The sequence below is a fragment of the Lactuca saligna genome, chromosome 1 (genome assembly GCF_052625555.1).
Source record: "Lactuca saligna cultivar CGN05327 chromosome 1, ASM5262555v1, whole genome shotgun sequence".
NCBI lineage: Eukaryota > Viridiplantae > Streptophyta > Magnoliopsida > Asterales > Asteraceae > Lactuca > Lactuca saligna.
This window is the reverse complement of record NC_136417.1, coordinates 20,859,434-20,880,361: the sequence shown is the minus strand read 5'-3', so window position 1 is coordinate 20,880,361 and position 20,928 is coordinate 20,859,434. Positions and strand designations below refer to the sequence as shown.

At 35.4% G+C, this 20,928-nt stretch overlaps 1 protein-coding gene across 1 annotated transcript; it reads left to right on the top strand.

Moving 5' to 3' along the window:
* The first annotated feature begins 17,881 nt into the window (after positions 1 to 17,881).
* On the top strand, positions 17,882 to 20,302 carry LOC145027408 (patellin-3-like). The gene is made up of 4 exons (XM_078976908.1): positions 17,882 to 19,267; positions 19,363 to 19,487; positions 19,576 to 19,717; positions 19,801 to 20,302. Exons 1-4 carry the CDS (start codon positions 17,993 to 17,995, stop codon positions 20,056 to 20,058), a joined length of 1,800 nt encoding a protein of 599 aa, XP_078833034.1. The 5' UTR covers positions 17,882 to 17,992; the 3' UTR covers positions 20,059 to 20,302.
* The last annotated feature ends 626 nt before the right edge of the window (positions 20,303 to 20,928 follow it).

Here is a 20,928-nt window from a genome sequence, read left to right as displayed (position 1 = left end):
CGTGGTTTCAATGCAAGGAGTCTCAACTCAAACATAATATTGGGTTTTTGGAATATCTAAAAAGAGTTGTTATTACCAGATATTCACCTTAGAATAGATTTCTTAATTGACTTGATAATTGATTTTTGAGTAAATTACTGAAATCATCCCTTTTGTTTGGTCAAAATTTAACATTTGGTCCCTAACTTTTTTTTTTGCACTCGGATAGTCCTTGTGGTTTGATTTGGTTGCGTTTTTCATCCCTTACATACATAAAGTTAGGGACCAAACGTGCAATTTTGACCAAACCATAGGGACGAAAAACGTAACAAAATCAAACCACAGAGACGATCCAAGTGCAAAAAAAAATTAGTGACCAAACGTGCAATTTTGACTAAACCATAGGGATGATTTCAGTAATTTACTCTTGATTTTTCCTATTTTTTCGAACAACAAAATTTTATACGGACCATTATGTTTGGTGTACCAGCTGAAAAGTTAACTGATAGTTGAAAAGCTAGCTGTTAAATAAAAAATTAGTTGATAGCTAAAAAGCTAACGAATAAAAATAACATTTTGGTAAAACTAGCTGAAATATATAAAATTACATAAAATGACATTTAAGAATATTTGTTTCCATAAATAATTAAGGGGTATATTTGGAAAACTTTAAAAAAAACTGTTAAAAAACTAGTCTAAGTAGTTTTTCAAAAAACTAGCTTATAATATACTTTTTGGCTTGACAAACACGACAACATAAAAAATCTTGAAAAATAAGTTAACTTATCAGCTAGCTGTGACACGCCAAACAATCATGTAGAGAAATACAAAAACCAAAAGTTCAAACATCAAGAAAACATACAAAAGCCATCCAAACCGACTAAGGTTTCTACACATGTTTCTTTCCCTCACATATAAAAAAAATGAATAACTGGTCTATGATATCCTTAATGATTTCTCCTATTGTTGGTTTGTTAACTGAAATAGAAAGTTAAACACTATTTAGGGGGCATGGTTGCAAAACCCGATTATCGTTATTCCTTTTTAATCTCTTCTTTTGATAGTTTTTTGCTAACTTGTTAATATAAATCATTTAGCCGGTTAACTAAAAATATAAGATCACCATGTCTAAACCATCACCTAGTGGCTTACTTGGTAAGACTTGTTAAGCTTCTTCTTATAAGAGACTCAAGTTCAAATCTTGGGGCTTCAATCAAAGGTGATTGAAAGGTAACACAATTGATAGTTTATTTTATTTACTTCTTTTTATAGTTTATTTTAGTTTATTTCATCCACAATTTAGATAAATTTCATGCATATTTTCCTTTTTATTATTTTATAACTATTTCGGGTACTTTCGAATTTTATGAGCATAATTGCAGATTTTCGGGTACGTCAAACATAACCTAAGTTTTATAATATTTTCTTTTTTGTATTTTATGATTAAATAGAATAAATATTTATCTTATTAACAAATTTCGTTATAAACATGATATTTACTAATTATTTGAATACAGTTAACAAAGGTACGGTTATGGTCTTTAAAACTTGCTACAGCTACATTATCTTCGCCCTGGGTATGGGACCAGTTCGGTCCGGTTTTATACACCTGTACATACAAATATTTTTGTTAAGTTATAAGAAAGATTCGACGACCTATAATTAATGGTCAATTAAATCTAAAAACATTAAAAAAAGGTTTGGTGGGAGAACATCCGTTGTTACAAGGCAAGAACTTAGAACTCAATCATTTGACAGGGTATGATTTGCGTATATCATGGAGACATACGCCTGCTTAATTTTATGAATATCATCCATCAACAACTACTTATTCATCAATTTAGTCATTTCATTTTTTATTTTTAATCTTTTTGTCCAACATACTAGGACTAATATCTGTATATAGTCCGTTAAATCCGTTGAGAAAAGGGTGTTGATCGATGATGATACTACATTATATAAAAGTGGGTCACTTGAGTTGTCTAAAATTTAAAAGTTAACAAAAATTCATGACAATTGACTACATATGTTCGCCTATATACCTATATATATCAAGTTATACAATTTGTCATTAAGAAATAGTCTAGGGATGAATTTTCCAATTTTCTAAATGTTAATAAAGTATTAATTAATTATTTCTTTAATGGTAGAAAATATTCTAAAAATCTACATTTTGAATAAAATAGTTATCCAAATACGAGAAGTCTGAAAGCTGGATTATGTACAAGAACGAGATGAGTTTTAATTATTTATTCAACCACATTTTACAGAAAATCTTAACTTAATATAATATTTTGAAATTTGAATTTCTTAGATTAGTTGTTATATTGTTTATAAATAATTTCAAGAGTTGCAATATGCAATTACCTATTAACGTATAAGTTTCTAGCCCAGTAATATTAAATATTTTCTTTTTTATTGAGGAGGAGGGTTATTAAAAAATTAAATTTTAACTTATAAACTAGTTTATCAATGTGTTGAGAAACTAGAGTTTTTTTTTTTTAATTATTTCTTTTAATTAAAATGTAACTTGTAAGCTTACTTATGATTTTTTTTTAAATCTACTTAGAGTAGCGTTTCAATACAGTTATTGAGCTTTTTTAAGATCTAAATATATTATTTATTAACTATAAAAAACTTAATATTCTATATGTTTTTTATTTTATGTTATTTGCCATGTGTCAATTATCAATATATTTGAAAAGCGTTATTTTTTTATCACCTAACAACTAATTTATTATTTATTAGTTGACTTTTCAGCTATCAGTTAGTCCGTCAAACATAGTTATCTCAAACAGTTTATAAAAATTTAACTCATAAGCTAGTTTATAAATTGATATAAGTTATTTTGTAGTATCATAAAATATTAAATTGCAATAAGTTTAAAAAATAAGTTTACTTATAACTTGGTCAATGCGTACGAAACACAACTGAAATTGGATCTTTTTTTTAAGACTTTATAAAGAAAATGGATAATGACTTGAAAGGGTAATGTACTTTCGATTTTGTTCACATTTAGGTGCTGTTAAATTTTCTGAAGCAAAAATTCATGAAGTCTGCGGACCACCTCTGCAACCCTCTGCAGTAGAAGAGGTGGACCAAACGGCTGAAGACTATAATTAAAAGCATGTTTGTTTTTTTAACAGCTGCATACTGCTGCAGATATTAAAAAATTAAAATAAACTAATTTTATAAACCGAAAATAGCTTTTTAATACGTAAAATTTAATAATGTATAACATTTCGGTAAAAATTAATGATATTTCAGTAAAAAAGAATGATATTTCAACAAAAAATAAAGATATTTTCAGTAAAAAATAATGATATTTCATCAAGAAATTATTATTATTGAATATAAAAAAATGAAAAATAAATTCAATAAGAATAAATGAAAAAAAAGGGAAAAAAAAATATGAAATAAAATTTTAATAACATATAATCAAAATTTCAGCAATAAAATAAGAAGAAGAAGAGGTTGGAAGAGGCAGTACAAGTGTTGCACCAAACAGAGCACGCGCAGAGGTTTTTGACTTAGAAGGCTTCTAAAAAACAAACAGCTGCGAGATTAAAAGTGCTGCGCGTGTGCTGCGCCGCGCAACAGTAAGAGGTTTGAAGAGGTTTTTTCCAAAAAACAAATAGCACCTTAGTCACTAAACTTATTTTTTCATTATCTGTTTGTCATCGAACTATTGAAACTGTTCATATTTTACCCTTATTACTGGTTGTTACAGGTCATAAGGATAAAATGCAAACAGTTTCGATAGTTCGATGACAAATATATAATGAAAAAAAAAGTTCATTGACTAATTGTGAACAAAATCGAAAGTCCATTGCCCTTTTAAGTTATCCTAATATTGTACCCGGAAAAACGTATAAAAAACAAATTATTTCATCACGCTCCTTAAATTGTTCTTAACTATTTCTAGTTATTACGGACGAACCAAAAAGTATTTTATTTTTAATTCATGAAGTTATATCAATTTAGTTTTCACCTTAGACACATAATATTTTATTTTTAATTCATAAAGTTATATCAATTTAGTTTTCACCTTAGACACGTAATCTAACATTATTGGCTATCAATAAGGTGTTTTGATTCTATCTAAATATCAATGCTCAACTTCATGTTTGAGTTGATGCAAATTAGCTTGAAATATTTATGAAAACGAAATCCTTAATGTAAATCCAATAGTTATTGATAATAGATATAAAATTGATGTTGATGCTTAGTTTCATTAAAGAATCAATTTATTTTCCTCTCTCAGATGTTGTTGGTTAGTTAATTGGGCAGTTTCGATTTATATTTGATTCTGTGTGTTTCTTGTACAAAACTGCTCAAGAAAAGTTATTTTGTGTATTTTAAAGTAAAAATATTGTATTGTTTTTTATCGTTTTTTCTTATTTAATGAAAATAAGATGCTTTAAACTCATAGACAAATTAATATTATATAATTTTATTTTTAAAATACAATTGTTAAAAATGAACGAATTAAAATAAAACATTTTTAACTAGCGAGGGAGAATTCATATAATAACTTTTTACATACGAGGCTACTTCTGAAAAAATATATTTGATTGTATGTATGTGTTTGACCGTATGTATGTTTTCAACTATATGTATGTATATGTTAACACAAGTTACAAAAGAAAAATTAAAAAGAATAATAATATTAAAAATACCTCTAAATGTATGTTGTGTGTAATATGAAATTTTTGATATCATTTTTAATAGTAATATACTAATATGATGTATGTCAATACATGAAATATAACAATATATACAATGTATCAATATATGTATGTATTCTTTTATAAACAACATATATGGTTTAATATATATCAATTTATATGTTGCATAATTTTATAACATAAAATTCATACATATAATATTAGGATAATTTTTATACATATGATATTGCATAGTTTTATAACATAAAACTTAAACATATAATATTGGTTTCGTTTTTCTTTTTTTATACCTTTTTCGGGGTATAATATTAGGATAATTTAAGAGGGAAACAAACTTTTGATTTTGTTCACATTTAGTCACTAAACTTTTTTTCATTATCTATTTGCTAATGAACTATTGAAACTATTCAGATTTTACCTTTATGACCAGCTGTTACCGGTCATAAAGGTAAAATGTGAATAATTTCAATAGTTCATTGGCAAATAGATAATAAAAAGAAGTTTAATGACTAAATGTGAAAAAATTGAAAGTCCATTACCCTTTCAAGTTATTATCCCTAAAGAAAATGACACTTAGATTCGCAAGATAGTTCCATTATGTAACTTTCTCAATGAGATAACCATACTAGGTCTTTTGCGTTTTTTATTGATCACAAATGGTTGCGGTGAATATTAATTTCTGTAATGTCCACAGATCCGAGTTAGTCAATTAAGAGACAATAAGTGTCGAAAATGATTTTTTGATAGAAGATTTTTTAGGAGGATTAGTCTTAACTAAGTTGTAGTATATGTTACAAGGATTCCGTACATATAAAGAACGTTGAAATCTAAGTTATAACGAAGAAGTTATAACATGTCGAAGTTTCGTGACAGAACCGGCACAACGTTGTGTGACGTAAAAAGTGAATTTACGATAGAGCGATATTTAGCCTTAGCGATCAAAACGAAAGTCGTAGTGTTCGTTAAACCGAGAGCGTGCATGAAAAGAACGTCCAAATATAACTTCGTATGAGGAAGTTATGATTTTTCTAAGTTTCGACTTAGCGGTATGCAGCCCAAATACTCAATTTGAGATCGAGCGGTTTTTAGCCGAAACAATCTAAATGAGAATCGAAGATCTCGTCAATGGTAGTGCAACAGTAAAAAGACAGACGAAAACGGACGTCGGATGAAGAAGTTATGAATTTATAACGAAGTTTTCTTGTCTCGGCCTACTAAAAATAATATAATAAAAATAAAATCAAAATTAGCCAACAGAGTCTAAATGAGAGTTGTAGAGCATAATATCACCTACGCGTGGATATAAAGAACGTCGAAAACGGAGCTTGTAAGCGAAAGTTATGAATTTTTGAAGTTCGGGACGTGATCCCCAAGGCTGTGTCAGAGCTCACGAAGTGAGCATTAGTGGCTCACGAGGTGAACATATGACGGATATCTTCCAGGGCAAGTGTCCATGACGAACGCAATGACGTATCGAGCTCGCAAGGTGAGCATATGTGGCTCACGAGGTCAGCATATGTGGCACACGAGGTGAACCTAACATTTTTGCCCTATAAATAGAATTCAATGGGCAACCGAGTTTGGTTGCTCATCTCTTACTCTCCCACTCCTGGTACTCTCTCTAAGCCCTATTTTACCCCCCCCCCCCCCAAATCCCCGGTATCATCCCGAGACACAAAGCAAGTCCCGAAGCCCGAAGATCCCGAGAAGAAAAGAGTTTCCGAGTCGAAGCTCTGCCCGCGAGAAGCCCGGTGTGTGAAGATCTTCCAGTTTTACCGAAGAATACTACTTTACAAGCCGTAGTGCTGTCCGAGAATCGTCTAATCAAGTGAATGTATAGTCCCTTTCATAAACACGATTTTAATACAAGTATTAGTTATGAGTGAGTGTTTAGTTACTTTCTTCTAACACATAAGTATGAAGTATTTGCTATGAAATACGTGCTATGTGTTTACATATTGTTGTTTATTTGAGATGTTGGTGGAATGGATGAAGTATATAGGTTTTAATGAGTTAAACTGTGTATGTATTTTGTAACTACAAATATGTTGGGTAGGACAAAGGTATATGAGATCCGTGAGTATGGATCAGATCAAGAGGTTAGTTTTAGATTCGTAAGTAGGGATCAGATCAAGAGGCTAGTTTTAGATCTGTGAATATGGATTAGACCATGAGGTTAGTTTTAGATCCGAGAGTATGGATCATGTAAAAAGATAAAACTTGTTATAGTCTGGGAGTATGTATTCAGACTAAGTTAAGTGTCCTTAGTCCGGGAGTATGGATTAGGCACAATTATTGATCTGGGAGTATGGATCAGATCATGATTAAGGTATAGTTAATTGTCCCGGGAGTATGGATTAGGTATAATTATTGATCGGGGAGTATGGATCAAATCAGGAGGTTAGTTTTAGATCCGTGAGTATGGATCAGGTAAAGAGATAAAACTTGCTATTAGTCCGGGAGTATGGATTAAGACTAAGATAATTGTCCCTAGTCCGAGAGTATGGATTGGGCACGGTTATTGATCCGGGAGTATGGATCAGATCGGGATTAAGGTATAGTTAATTGTCCCTATTCCGGGAGTATGAATTGTGTACAATTATTGATCCGGTAGTATGCATCAGATCAAGAGGTTAGTTTTAGATCCGTGAGTATGGATCAGGTAGTTTTAGATCCGTGAGTATGGATCAGGGGAAAAGGTTAGTTTTAGATCCGTAAGTATAGATGAGGTGAAAATGTTAGTTTTAGATCCGTGAGTATGGATCGGGTGAAGAGGATAGTTTTAGATCCGTGAGTAGGGATCAGGTAAAGAGGAAAATTTTAGATACGAGAGTTTAGATCATGTGAGGATCGATTGGGTGGGATAAGAGTTGCCTTTATATTGTGAAATGTACAAGTTTGAATGTTATATATATATATATATATATATATATATATATATATATATATATATATATATATATATATATATATATATATATATATATATAACATTGTGGGATGAAAACCCTATATGCTCACCAGGCTCCCAAGTCTGACTCACTCAGTTTTCTTTGTATCACAAATATCAATACAAAGACATATTTCACTGAGAGATTAAAGGAGATGTAAATCACTGGTGTAAATAAATTTATGTTCTGTTTATGTTTATGTGTCTGTATCGGAATATGATATCCCAAGATTTTGTTATATAATGAAAATACATTTCTTTATGAAATGCTTTGGTAAATATTATTTTTATCATATTTTGTTTTTGGGAACAAATTCCACAACTCTTTTAAATCAATGGATTTACTCTGAAATTATTTTAAAAGTATAAATGAAACCGGTTTTTTTTTTTTTTTTTTTTTTTGCCGTGATTTTGGGGATGTCACAATTGTTAGGTTTTATACAAACAATCCTATGTGTGCATGCAACCCTAGTTTGGATCTATGTTTTCACTATAAGACATACAACTTTATGAACACAAAATAAACCCTAGCATGCTTCTATAATTTTCGAAATTTACATAGAAGTGTAGAAAACATACCTTTGTTGTTATATAGCAATAACAACTAGTTTCCTTGATTTCTTGAACTCTCTAGAACTCTTGAAAGCAAGCACCACAATTGTAGTGCCTCTAATGGCTCACAAACACCTTGAAGCAAGAAGGCAACTAAGAGAGAGAAGGGAATGATGCTAATCTCGGCCCTAGGGTTCCCTTGGAATCAAGTGGCCTTAAATTGAAGCATAGGGTATGTATTTATACTATAGGGTGCTAGGGTTTCAGTCAAAACCCTAATGGACAGCTTAGCCACCAAGCAGCCCAAGAAACCTTATGGAATGAGGCCTTGGACGAAAATATGATGATCCTTCATCATAATTTCGTTCCCCCTTAGTCCATTAGGTTTCCTAGCCCAAAACTCAACTATCACACAATTGACAGTTTATACCCCTTTATTTAATTTGTCTCTTTTAGTCACCAAATTAATTCCTAATTAATTTATGACTAATACTAATCAAATAAATATGATTTCTCCTTTAATATATTATTCTTATAATATATTAATAAATCATAATATCTCCTCTCTCATATCAAATTACCTTGTCAAGTTGCTTTGGTGAAGGCAACCCAAAAGGACCATGCACACTCTGGTCAAGTATATACCAAATATGGTTACTGACTTAGACATTAATCCAACAGTCTCCCACTTGGATAAGTCTAGTAACTATATCTCACGTATTACTTCCGTACCCGATAGCAATCGTAGCTTTCAATAGCCGCTGTCAACTCTGACCAATAACTTGTCCTTTAGATAAGGGATCGTATAATCCTCTGTTCTAGATATCATGCTAACAATACTTATTGTCTAGCATTTTTATTTCTTGATCTCTGATTTGTTCGACATAGAACTCAGTTGAACACATCAACTTCATCTTGACCGGGCCCGGCACATAAGTCAAACCAAATCATCAAGTGGCCGAGATATCGCTTTTATCCTCATAGAATAAAAGGAACAGAAAAACGTCGACTAATATGCCTTTATCATTTACTAGTTAAACCATACACAATAATGCGTTTTATAACATCAAGTTACTGATGCGTTTTCGCATTATCAATGTATAATCAACTAGCAAACAATAACCATATCTCTAAGTTTAAAGATTATATGATATTATCATCTTGCGATCACTTGTGATGACGTTCATGAAGTAATACCAGCAAGTGTGGGTCTGTTCCAATGCTCAATACTAATTTCATAAGCACTCATAAACTTTGCAGCAAACCTTTGCTATGTCTAAAACTTTTCAGACAATCTACAAACAAATTTATGACAATCTTTCTTCATATCTACTTCCAACATATGAGCGATTGTGGACTGTTTGAATAATCTCATTATTCAGGAAGTCAAAACATGCAAAAAATCGGAAAAATAGATAAATAATCAACACATGATAGAAACTTTCTTATAAATAACACACTTTTATTTAATCATCAATTGTTGAGTATGACATTATCTATTACAAGTTTCCTACCTATCTAATCTAAACTAATATCGTCCTTCAGCCCTATGCTCCTAGCGTGCTGAAAATGCTTGACCCTACTCAGTCCCTTCGTAAGGGGATCTGCTGGGTTATCTTCTGACGATACCCTCTTCACAACGAGGAGTCCCTCTTCTACCCGATGTCTAATAAAATGGTATTTCCTGTCGATATGTCGAGATCTGCCATGATCCCTTGGTTCCTTGGTTAAGGCAACCGCTCCTTCATTATCACAGAAAATTTCCATGGGCTCCTTTATGGATGGCACAACTCCAAGGTCTCCAATGAAGTTCTTCAACCATATAGCCTCCTTTGACGCTTCGCTCGCCGCAATATACTCTGATTCGCACGTTGAATCAGCTACGGTCTCTTGTTTGGAACTTTTCCAAGTCACTGCTCCTCCATTTAGGGTAAAGACCCAGCCCGACTGCGATCGGAAGTTATCCCGATCCGTCTGAAAACTAGCATCACTGTACCCTCGTACCCTTAAGTCATCACTCCCACCGAGGACTAGAAACCATTCCTTGGTCCTCCGAAGGTACTTAAGAATATTCTTAACTGCAATCCAATGTGCTCTACCAAGATTCCCCTGATATCTGCTGACCATGCTTAAAGCGAAGGCCACATCAGGGCGAGTACAAGTCATAGCGTACATGATAGAGCCTACTGCGGAAGCGTAAGGTACTCGGCTCATATCAGCTATCTCTGTCTTTGTACTCGGGCTCTGAGTCTTACTCAGCTTGGTATTGCTTTGGATTGGCAACTCCCCTTTCTTGGAATTTTCCATACTAAAACGCTTTAGCACCTTTTCCAAGTATGTATCCTGACTGAGTCCTATCAGTCTCTTTTCCCTGTTTCTTACTATTCTTATTCCTAGAATATAAGCAGCTTCTCCGAGGTCCTTCATAGCGAAACATTTCCCAAGCCAGGACTTGACCTCCTGCAAGGTTGGGACATCGTTTCCTATGAGTAGTATGTCGTCGACATACAATACGAGAAAGCTTATTATACTCCCACTGGCTTTGACATACACACAAGATTCATCTTCGCTTCGCAGAAAGCCAAACTCTTTAACCTTCTCATCAAAACAAAGATTCCATCTGCAAGATGCTTGTTTCAATCCATAAATAGATCTCTCAAGCTTGCATACTCTATTCGGATGCTTCACATCGACAAAACCCTCTGGCTGATTCATGTAGACATCCTCAGCCAACTTTCCGTTAAGGAAAACGGTCTTTACGTCCATCTGCCATATTTCATAATCATGAAACGCAGCTATGGCAAGCATCACCCTAATAGACTTTATCTTCGCAACTGGTGAGAAGGTCTCATCATAGTCAACTCCGGGAGTTTGAGTAAAGCCCTTCGCAACCAATCGCGCTTTATAAGTATGCACTTTCCCATCCATGTCCGTCTTCTTCTTGAAGATCCACTTGCACCCGACTGTCTTTCGACCTGGTACATTATCAACCAAATTCCAAACTTGGTTGTCGTACATGGACTGAATCTCGCTGTCCATAGCCTCTTTCCATTTGGCAGACTCTGGGCCTGCCATGGCTTCCTTATAGTTGCTAGGTTCATCCAAATTTACTAGTGTACTATCACTAATAAACGTATCCCCTTTAGTAGTAATATGAAAACCATAAAACTGGGGTGGAACACTAGCCCTAGAGGAACGTCGAAGAGGTAAGGACACGTCAACAGGTTCAACAGGAGTTTCCTCCTCAAGTTGAGTGCCAGTGTCAGAGGTTCCTTCATCGCTTTGATCTTGAATTTCTTCAAGTTCAATTTGCCTCCCACTGTCTTCTTGGCCTATCAATTCCTTTTCTCGGAAAACTCCTCTTCTAGCTACGAAGACAACATTGTCACTCGGTCTATAGAAAAGGTAGCCAAAAGACTTCTGTGGATAGCCGATGAAATAACACTTCTCACTACGAGGTTCAAGTTTGTCGTGAGTCTCTCGTCGTACGAAAGCCTCACAACCCCAAACCTTAATATGTGCCAACGAGGGATCCTTCCCTGTCCACATCTCGTGAGGAGTCTTGGAAACCTTCTTAGTGGGAACTAAGTTAAGTATACGGGTGGCAGTCTCTAAGGCATACCCCCAGAAAGCTATTGGTAACGAAGTCCGACTCATCATAGAACGAACCATGTCCAACAAGGTCCGATTACGTCTCTCAGCCACACCGTTCAATTGTGGCGTTCTTGGAGGCGTCAATTGCGAAATGATTCCACATTCTTTTAGATAGTCGTGAAACTCAAGACTTAGGTACTCTCCTCCTCGGTCTGATCGAAGCATCTTGATTTTCCTGCCCAGCTGATTCTCCACTTCACTCTTAAACTCTTTGAACTTTTCAAAGGTTTCCGACTTTTGCTTGATTAAGTAGATATATCCATATCTGCTATAATCATCTGTAAAAGTCACGTAGAAGCGGCAAGCATCCCTTGTGGTGGATCTAAAGGGCCCACACACATCAGTGTGTATGAGATCCAATAAACCCTCACCCCTTTCACAAGTGCCAGTAAAGGGTGACTTGGTCATCTTCCCAAGTAAACAAGATTCACACGTATCATCGTCCCTAAGGTCGAATGACTCCAACACTCCATCCTTTTGGAGTTGGGCTATGCGTTTCTTGTTGACATGGCCAAGGCAACAGTGCCACAAGCATGCTTTGTCTAGACTAGTAGACGGATCAATATTCAAAACATTATTTCCGAAATTATCAACAATCATCACAGATTCATAAATCCCATTACAAGGTAATGCATTGAAATAAAAGACACCATTCAAATAAACATTAATAGAACCATTACTATTATCAAAAGAATATCTGAAACCTTGTCTAAACAACCCGTGAAAAGAAATAATGTTTCTTGCCATATCTGGCGAATAACAGCAATTCTCTAAATCTATTCCTAACCCATTTCTCAACACTAAAGAATAAACACCGACTTTGGTCACAGGCGATGATCTTCTGTTTCCCATAATCAGGTTCATCTTCCCATGCTCCATTTCCCTACTTCTTTTTAGGCCCTGCAAATCAGAACAAATGTGGTAACCACATCCTGTATCAAGAACCCATGAAGTAGCAAATGATGAGTTATTAGATTTAATAGAATACATACCTGCAAATGTGGGCTTGATCTTCCCATCTTTTATGTCCTGCAGATATTGTGGGCAGCTTCGCTTCCAGTGGCCCTTTTGGTGGCAATAGAAGCACTCTGCTTCTTTAGGATCGGAAGAGGGTCTAGCGGGGCCTACTTTGGTCCCACTTGAGGACGAACCATCACGGGGTTTCCCCTTATGGTGGCTCTTACATGGAGCCTTCCTCTTTTTACCCTTTCCTTGACCTATCGCCATCACAGGAGCGGCCACAGCAGGGGACGGTGCAACGGATTTGTCTTTGAGGTTGCTCTCAGCAGTCCTCAAGAGTCCTTGGAGCTTGCTCAAGGAGACCTCCTCTTTATTCATATGGTAGGTCATCCTAAACTGATTGTAGCAGGAGGGCAAGGAGTGGAGGATTATGTCGATAGCCAAATCCTCATCAAACTTAACATTAAGTTTGAGAAGACGATCAACATACCTCTGCATTTTCTGCAAATGAGAGGTTAGGGATTCTCCACTCCCCATCTTAGCGGTGATCATGTTAGTAATGATCTCATAGCGCTCTTGCCTCGCGCTCTGGTGATACCTTTCCAGCAAATCCTGATGCATTTCATATGGATACATGTCCTCATAGGACTTTTGGAGTTCGGGGTTCATGGTGGCCAGCATGATGCAGTGAACTTTCGTGGCATCACGCTCGTGGGGCTCAAAGGCGGCCAATTCTTTAGGAGTAGCAACATCTGGGATGATCTTCTCAAGCTTTTCATCGAGGACATATTCTTTGTCCTCGTAGCGTGGATCATGCGGATATACCTCATCCACTCGGTGAAGTTTGAACCATCAAATGTCACTTTCTGACACAAGTTCATCAACGAGAATGACCCAGAAGCGTTGTTGTTGTTGTTTGTTGACATCTGAAAAGGAACAAAGTTTGATTAGAAATGAATCCCTAATTGAACACCCAAATGAGTAATTAGGGCTAGGATCCAACAACATTATATACAACTTAGAAAGGGATGCCGTACTCTAAAAGTAAATAATTTGAAGGTAAGTGAATGACGATTCACTAATTCTCACCATGAAAAACGAAAAAGCAATTTAGGTTTTAAATGTATTGAAAACTCCTAGATCTTTGAGATTCATTGAACTTTTCAATGGCATGTTTAAATCTCGATATGCATTTCAAATTTGCGACTGGTATGCCGAGGATCGCAAACAAATTTGTGAATAACCATGCGAATCAACCGGTGCACTCAATGTCTTTATCACCTAATCAATGTGCCGGTGAACCACACACGCTCCATTGATCTATGACAAAACTCGAGTCACCCTTTGCTACCAATGTCATCCCCAAATTGATGTGCCGGTTAACCACACGCGCTCCATCAACGTTTGACAAGGGTACGAAGTGTAATTCCATGGATTAGCATCATTTTCACATTTTACCCTAAAGTAACTAAGAGTGGGAATTTGTAAAACAATGTAGTTACTTTAATATTTCCATTATACTTTTAATGAGGAATTAAGTGCCCTATCCTATCCGTTCGGCTAACGACCCTCCACCAGTCAAGCAAGCGGTAGATGTGAGTGTACATCCATTAAGCGCCATTTTATAGGCAGCAACCTTATACCCACCTTATAGACCGGCTTCGTGAATGAGGCCTACTAGCGATAAGACTAGCTTATTCTTATACATATATAATAATTAATCTTATAATATCATAATTGTATAAGGGTGTATTTTAAAACATTTCAAAAATACTAGTATCTTAATGTGTATTTAAAATTTTCGGAATTAAGGCTATTTAATTTAAAATTTTAAACACCAAAAATCTTTGATTTAATAATTATCAAAATCAAACAATTAATTTGAAATATTAAATCTTTAGGGATTATCATAAAATTAAACTATTAATTTATTTAATCCTTTTTATTTTTAAATTTATGGAAAGGATAATACAAGATCTTCAATTATCTAGTTTAAACAATTAAATTGATAATCACAAAGATAGTATTATCCATATCCCTAAAATCTTGGGATCTTATCTTGGGGACAAGGGATTTTCGAAATCCCTAGGGTTTCATAACCCTAATTTCGAAATTTGGAGGCTAGGCAAAAAAAGTTTCAAGAACCCTATCAAAAATCGCCAACTAGGGTTTGGCAACCCTAATTTGCGAAAATCACCAAGCCTTAGGGTTTACTTGCCATAAACTCTAATTTGTCAAGTTCATAATATGCATCAAATCCAATTGAAAACAAAAAACCAATGGCTCTGATACCACTGTTAGGTTTTATACAAACAATCCTATGTGTGCATGCAACCCTAGTTTGGATCTATGTTTTCACTATAAGACATACAACTTTATGAACACAAAATAAACCCTAGCATGCTTCTATAATTTTTGAAATTTACATAGAAGTGTAGAAAACATACCTTTGTTGTTATATAGCAATAACAACTAGTTTCCTTGATTTCTTGAACTCTCTAGAACTCTTGAAAGCAAGCACCACAATTGTAGTGCCTCTAATGGCTCACAAACACCTTGAAGCAAGAAGGCAACTAAGAGAGAGAAGGGAATGATGCTAATCTCGGCCCTAGGGTTCCCTTGGAATCAAGTGGCCTTAAATTGAAGCATAGGGTATGTATTTATACTATAGGGTGCTAGGGTTTCAGTCAAAACCCTAATGGACAGCTTAGCCACCAAGCAGCCCAAGAAACCTTATGGAATGAGGCCTTGGACGAAAATATGATGATCCTTCATCATAATTTCGTTCCCCCTTAGTCCATTAGGTTTCCCAGCCCAAAACTCAACTATCACACAATTGACAGTTTATACCCCTTTATTTAATTTGTCTCTTTTAGTCACCAAATTAATTCCTAATTAATTTATGACTAATACTAATCAAATAAATATGATTTCTCCTTTAATATATTATTCTTATAATATATTAATAAATCATAATATCTCCTCTCTCATATCAAATTACCTTGTCAAGTTGCTTTGGTGAAGGCAACCCAAAAGGACCATGCACACTCGGGTCAAGTATATACCAAATATGGTTACTGACTTAGACATTAATCCAACAACAATTTCCATGTGTTATAACCTTATGAATTAAAACTTTATGGAACACAAATTTACAAGTAATTTTCACTAACTTTATTACATCTCACATTTTTGTTTTCATTCTATTATTTCATGAGACAATACATCTTTATCAGCTTATTTTATTCAAAATCCAACAAATCGATTTGAGAGTTTAAATCAACCATTATATGAGACCCATTAGCATCATTGGGATGTGATTAATCCATTAAAGTTATAAATGTAGAAGTTTTAACCATTTTTATTTGGTTTCGGAGTTCTTGGAAAATGAGAAGAAATCATTGATTTCAGTGAGAATTTTGGGGATTTGGTTTGTTATCAAGTTTGAACAATGGTTTCACTATCCCTTATTGTCTTTGATGGATTCTAAGTATATAACTTTATGTGGAAATTATTTTTGGTGCTTAAAGACTCCAAGCATTTGAGAAAAAACCGGTGTTATCAATAAACAACATACATCAACAATGATATGAAATGTGTATGGGACTTTTTCAAGTCGTACAATTGTTGTAAATAATATGGATTGAGAACCTCAGACGATTCAACCTCTATACATGGTTGGCCATCATCTAAGGAGAAAAAAAATGTATGTGACAATTGTCCCACAGATCTTGTATGACCTTGGATCAATGTTGTAGAACTCGTTACTCGGTATCTGTTCGGCCGACTACCTAGTAACGAGTACTCGGAAGTACTCAGATTTGGTAATTCATGTAGAAATATTTTTAGGGAAATTATATATGTCAATATGATAAGTTAAAACCATAAGTTGATTGAAATATATAACAAAATTAGATAAATATGAATACACAAAAACTGAAAAACAATAATGATCTCACTTCGCGAGTAATTACTGAAAATTTAAGATATATATGTAGTAATAATCACATATATATATATATGTGTGTTAAATAATAAATCATTAGGTATATTATACACATTAATCATCGAGTTCACCGAGTGTTACAACATTTCTCTGTTTAGTAAGGGGTCGATGGGGGAAATTTGTAACTCGCCTCGGTAAGGTGTTGAGTAGCGAGTACTCGGAGGAGTAATCGGCAAACTCTGCGAGTTTACAACACTACCTTAGATACATGAGGAGCGTCATGTACACCTTCAATACAACCTTATGAATAGGTATGGACACGTTCTAAACCGATACCGAAATGATATTATACAATATGATTCCTAATGTCCATGTTCATAAGTTTTTTGTTTTGGTTTCCTAATGGTATCTCCTTGTAATATTGTGATTAGATTTAGAACTAGCTATTTCTCATAACACAATATCAATTGAAATACAATTACATATAACAATATTTCATCATCTGACTAGTTTGTAAAATGTTTTAATCCCAGAATAAGTTTATGGTTACACATTTTTTGAAAACTTATTTGTCCTATAAATCAAAAACTATAAAATCGTCTATAATCAATAAAAGATAAATCTTACAAATTACACAATGATGGTTATAAATTACACAACTGGAACTGGTTGTTAATACACGATCCTAGAAAGCTTACGCATATAAAAAGCATGAACAACCGTTCGCGTTCACGTTTTCATTTTGTCGTTATAATTATTAAATGGTAATTTTATGATTATGATGAAATATTATCTTATGCTCACACAAATCCCTTGCGTAATTAAACTGCAAATACAAAATAATAAATATTATATACACCGCAGAAACGAGTCAGCAGGCCCACAAAAATCTAACGGTCGAGAATTACGGTGGGGTTAAGGCCATCAATCACACACGATAACTGCACCCACCTTACCACGTAGATAGTCTCGTTATACAGTACATTGCTGAGTTGTCAAATAGCGGTTGGAAAATTTTTAGTGGGTCCCCTATCTATTTTCACTGTTTCTGAGCTGGCATTTAAAATAAATAAAAATAAAATAAAATAATGAATAAACGACAGACTGTTTCAAACCCCAAACCGCCCTCACGTCGATTTTAAAGCCCCCCGAAACCCCAACTCCTTACCCCCACTCCTACCTTCACCTTCATTTTCACCACTCTCAAAATCATCAAAACCTCCATTTTTCAGATTTGTTTAATCAAATTAGTTGTTGTTATACATGGCGGAAGAGACTTTGAAGACAGCGGCGGCAGCATCGGAGGCTCCCGTAGCGGCTGCTGAAGTTGCTGTTATTCCAGAGGCGGAGAAGGCTGAAGCGACTGTCGTTTGTGAGAAAGATGGGCCACCGGAACCTGAGGCTGCGGTCGAGGAGCCTGTGAAAGTTGTAGAAGAGGAGAAGGAGAAGATTACTGAATCGGCTTCGTTCAAGGAGGAATCTAATGTTGCCGGTGAGCTTCCTGATCCACAGAAGAAGGCGTTGGATGAACTGAAACAGTTAGTTCAGGAGGCGCTTAACAAGCATGAGTTTACCGCTCCTCCGGCACCTGTTAAGGAGGAGAAGCCGGCAGAGGAGAAAGCTGCGAAGGCCGTTGAAGAAGAAGGTAAGGCTTGTGATGAGACGGCTGCGAAGGAAGAATCTACACCAGAGCCGGAGACGGTTGTGGTTGAGAGTAAGGAAGAGAAGGCCGTTCCACCGACCGCGGAGACATCGGAACCTGCGGCCGAGTGCAAAGAAGAAGAGAAGAGCACCCCGGCTCCACCAGCACCAGCAGCCGAGGTACCGGAACCAGTGAAGGAGGTGACTGAAGTAGTCGAGAAAGTTGAAACCTGCGTAGACGAAGACGGAGCGAAGAAGATCGAAGCGATTCAGGAAACAATTGTGGCAGTCGCGACTTCTTCTGAGCCATCAAAGACTGAAGAAGCCGAGCAGGTAGCACCACCAGAGACGGCGACTGAAGATACCCCTGCCGCTCCTCCACCTCCACCGGAAGAGGTCTCCATCTGGGGAATCCCCTTGCTCGCCGACGAGCGCAGCGACGTTGTTCTCCTGAAATTCCTCCGAGCAAGAGACTTCAAGGTGAAAGAAGCCTTTTCCATGCTCAAAAGCGTGGTGGCTTGGAGAAAGGAGTTCGGCATCGAATCATTGCTGGAAGAAGATCTGGGAACAGAGCAAGAAAAAGTGGTTTACATGCATGGAGTCGACAAAGAAGGCCACCCAGTCTGCTACAACGCATACGGAGAGTACCAGAACAAGGAACTATATAACGCCACCTTCTCCGATGAAGAAAAACGCACCAAGTTCCTCCGATGGAGGATTCAGTTTCTGGAAAAGAGCATCAGGAAGCTCGATTTCAGCCCTGATGGAATTTGCACAATTGTTCAAGTCAACGATCTCAAAAATTCTCCCGGACCTTTCAAGAGAGAGCTCCGTCAAGCCACCAATCAAGCCCTTCAATTGCTCCAAGACAATTATCCTGAATTCGTGGCTAGACAGGTATATCCTTTAATCAATTCAATTCAATTATTCACAGTTTTTTATGGCGTCTGCCCACCAGGATTTTTGATTGAATGTTTTTTTCTTATTTGAAGGTATTCATCAACGTTCCATGGTGGTATCTTGCTTTCTACAAAATGATCAATCCTTTCTTCACTCAAAGAACCAAGAGCAAGTTTGTCTTCGCTGGCCCTTCAAAAACCGCTGAAACCCTCTTCAAGTATGTTCTTAATCCTTTAATCCTAATCTCTTCTTTCCGACGTTCAATACTACTTAATTACTTATTATTCTGTTTCTATAAATCTCAGATACATCGCACCTGAGCTTGTTCCAGTCCAATACGGCGGACTTAGCCGTGAAGGCGAACAAGAATTCACCTCTTCCGACACAGTCACAGAAGAAATCATCAAACCTGCAACCAAGCACACAATCGAATTCCCTGCTCCTGTGGTACTTACTCCTTGTGTGATTTGAATTATGTCAGATTTTATGAATTATTGAGATTTTAAAAGATTCCTGTTAAAAATTCACAGACTTGCACATTCGTATGGGAGGCCAGAGTGGTCGGCTATGAAGTGACATACGGAGCGGAGTACGTGCCTGCGGCGGAAGACGGGTACACCGTCATTATTCAAAAGTCGAGAAAAATTACAGCCACCGCCGACGAGCCGGTGATCTGTGGCAGCTTCAAATGCGGTGAACCGGGGAAAGTGGTGCTCACGTTCGACAACCAGACGTCGAAGAAGAAGAAGGTCTTGTACAGGAGCAAGACAAAAGTGAGCTCTGATTAAGCTCTGTTTGTGTCCATCACATCACCATCAATACTGAACAAGAACCAGGGGCTGTTTGTGAAATTACCAAAATAGGTTTTTCTTCATTTTTGGTGGGGTATTATATTATTATTAAATTTTTTATTCATGGATTTATATTTATCTTGGAATCTTTTTACATGGGATTCTTTTTGGGGATTTGTCTGTTTGGGGTTTGAACTTTGAATTGCTTTACTTATTACAAATACTATGTTGCATTGTTGGACCTTTGGACCAAGAAAAGTAAAGTAAAAATTTTAAAATTTTATACAAAATATATATATAGAAGTGGATTTGTGGGCAGATGCTTTTGTCTTTTGCCTCCTAAATGTCTCTTTTCTTGATTGATTTATTTTTTATTCGTTAAAGTTGTTTGTTGTTGAGTTTCTTTGAATTCTTTGGCAGCATGAGCTGGAAAAATCTTCCAACTTTATCTTTCCCAGCCTAATGTCATCATTTGATCACAACTAAGATATTATTATTATTATTATTATTATTATTATTATTATTATTATTATTATTATTCGTTCAATATAATTTAAATAAAATCATGGTTCGTTTTAGGTGTAAATGATTCGATTTGGCTATAACCATTTGATCAAGTAAGATAATATTATTATTATTCATGTCATTCCTATATTCATTCGTTTACGAATGCGTGTGTGGCTACAGCGGGTGTGAAATAGAAGACACGATGAGAGAAAATGAAAAACAAAACAATTAAACATAAAAGCTTAATGATTTGAGCGATGAATTTATGAGGGTTGAATACAACTTTTAAGGTTTTGATATATGACTTCTAGAACATTAGCGAATTCAATTTCAGAAACTATATTGCAAGGTGATAAATGA

What these genes read in the sequence shown, in the direction of transcription:
- LOC145027408 (XM_078976908.1), top strand. Translation starts at nt 17,993, where the DNA reads ATGGCGGAAGAGACTTTGAAGACAGCGGCGGCAGCATCGGAGGCTCCC. An exon ending in ACCGCTGAAACCCTCTTCAA is followed by an intron (nt 19,488 to 19,575) that starts GTATGTTCTTAA and finishes TATAAATCTCAG; the next exon opens with ATACATCGCACCTGAGCTTG. An exon ending in TCGAATTCCCTGCTCCTGTG is followed by an intron (nt 19,718 to 19,800) that starts GTACTTACTCCT and finishes AAAAATTCACAG; the next exon opens with ACTTGCACATTCGTATGGGA.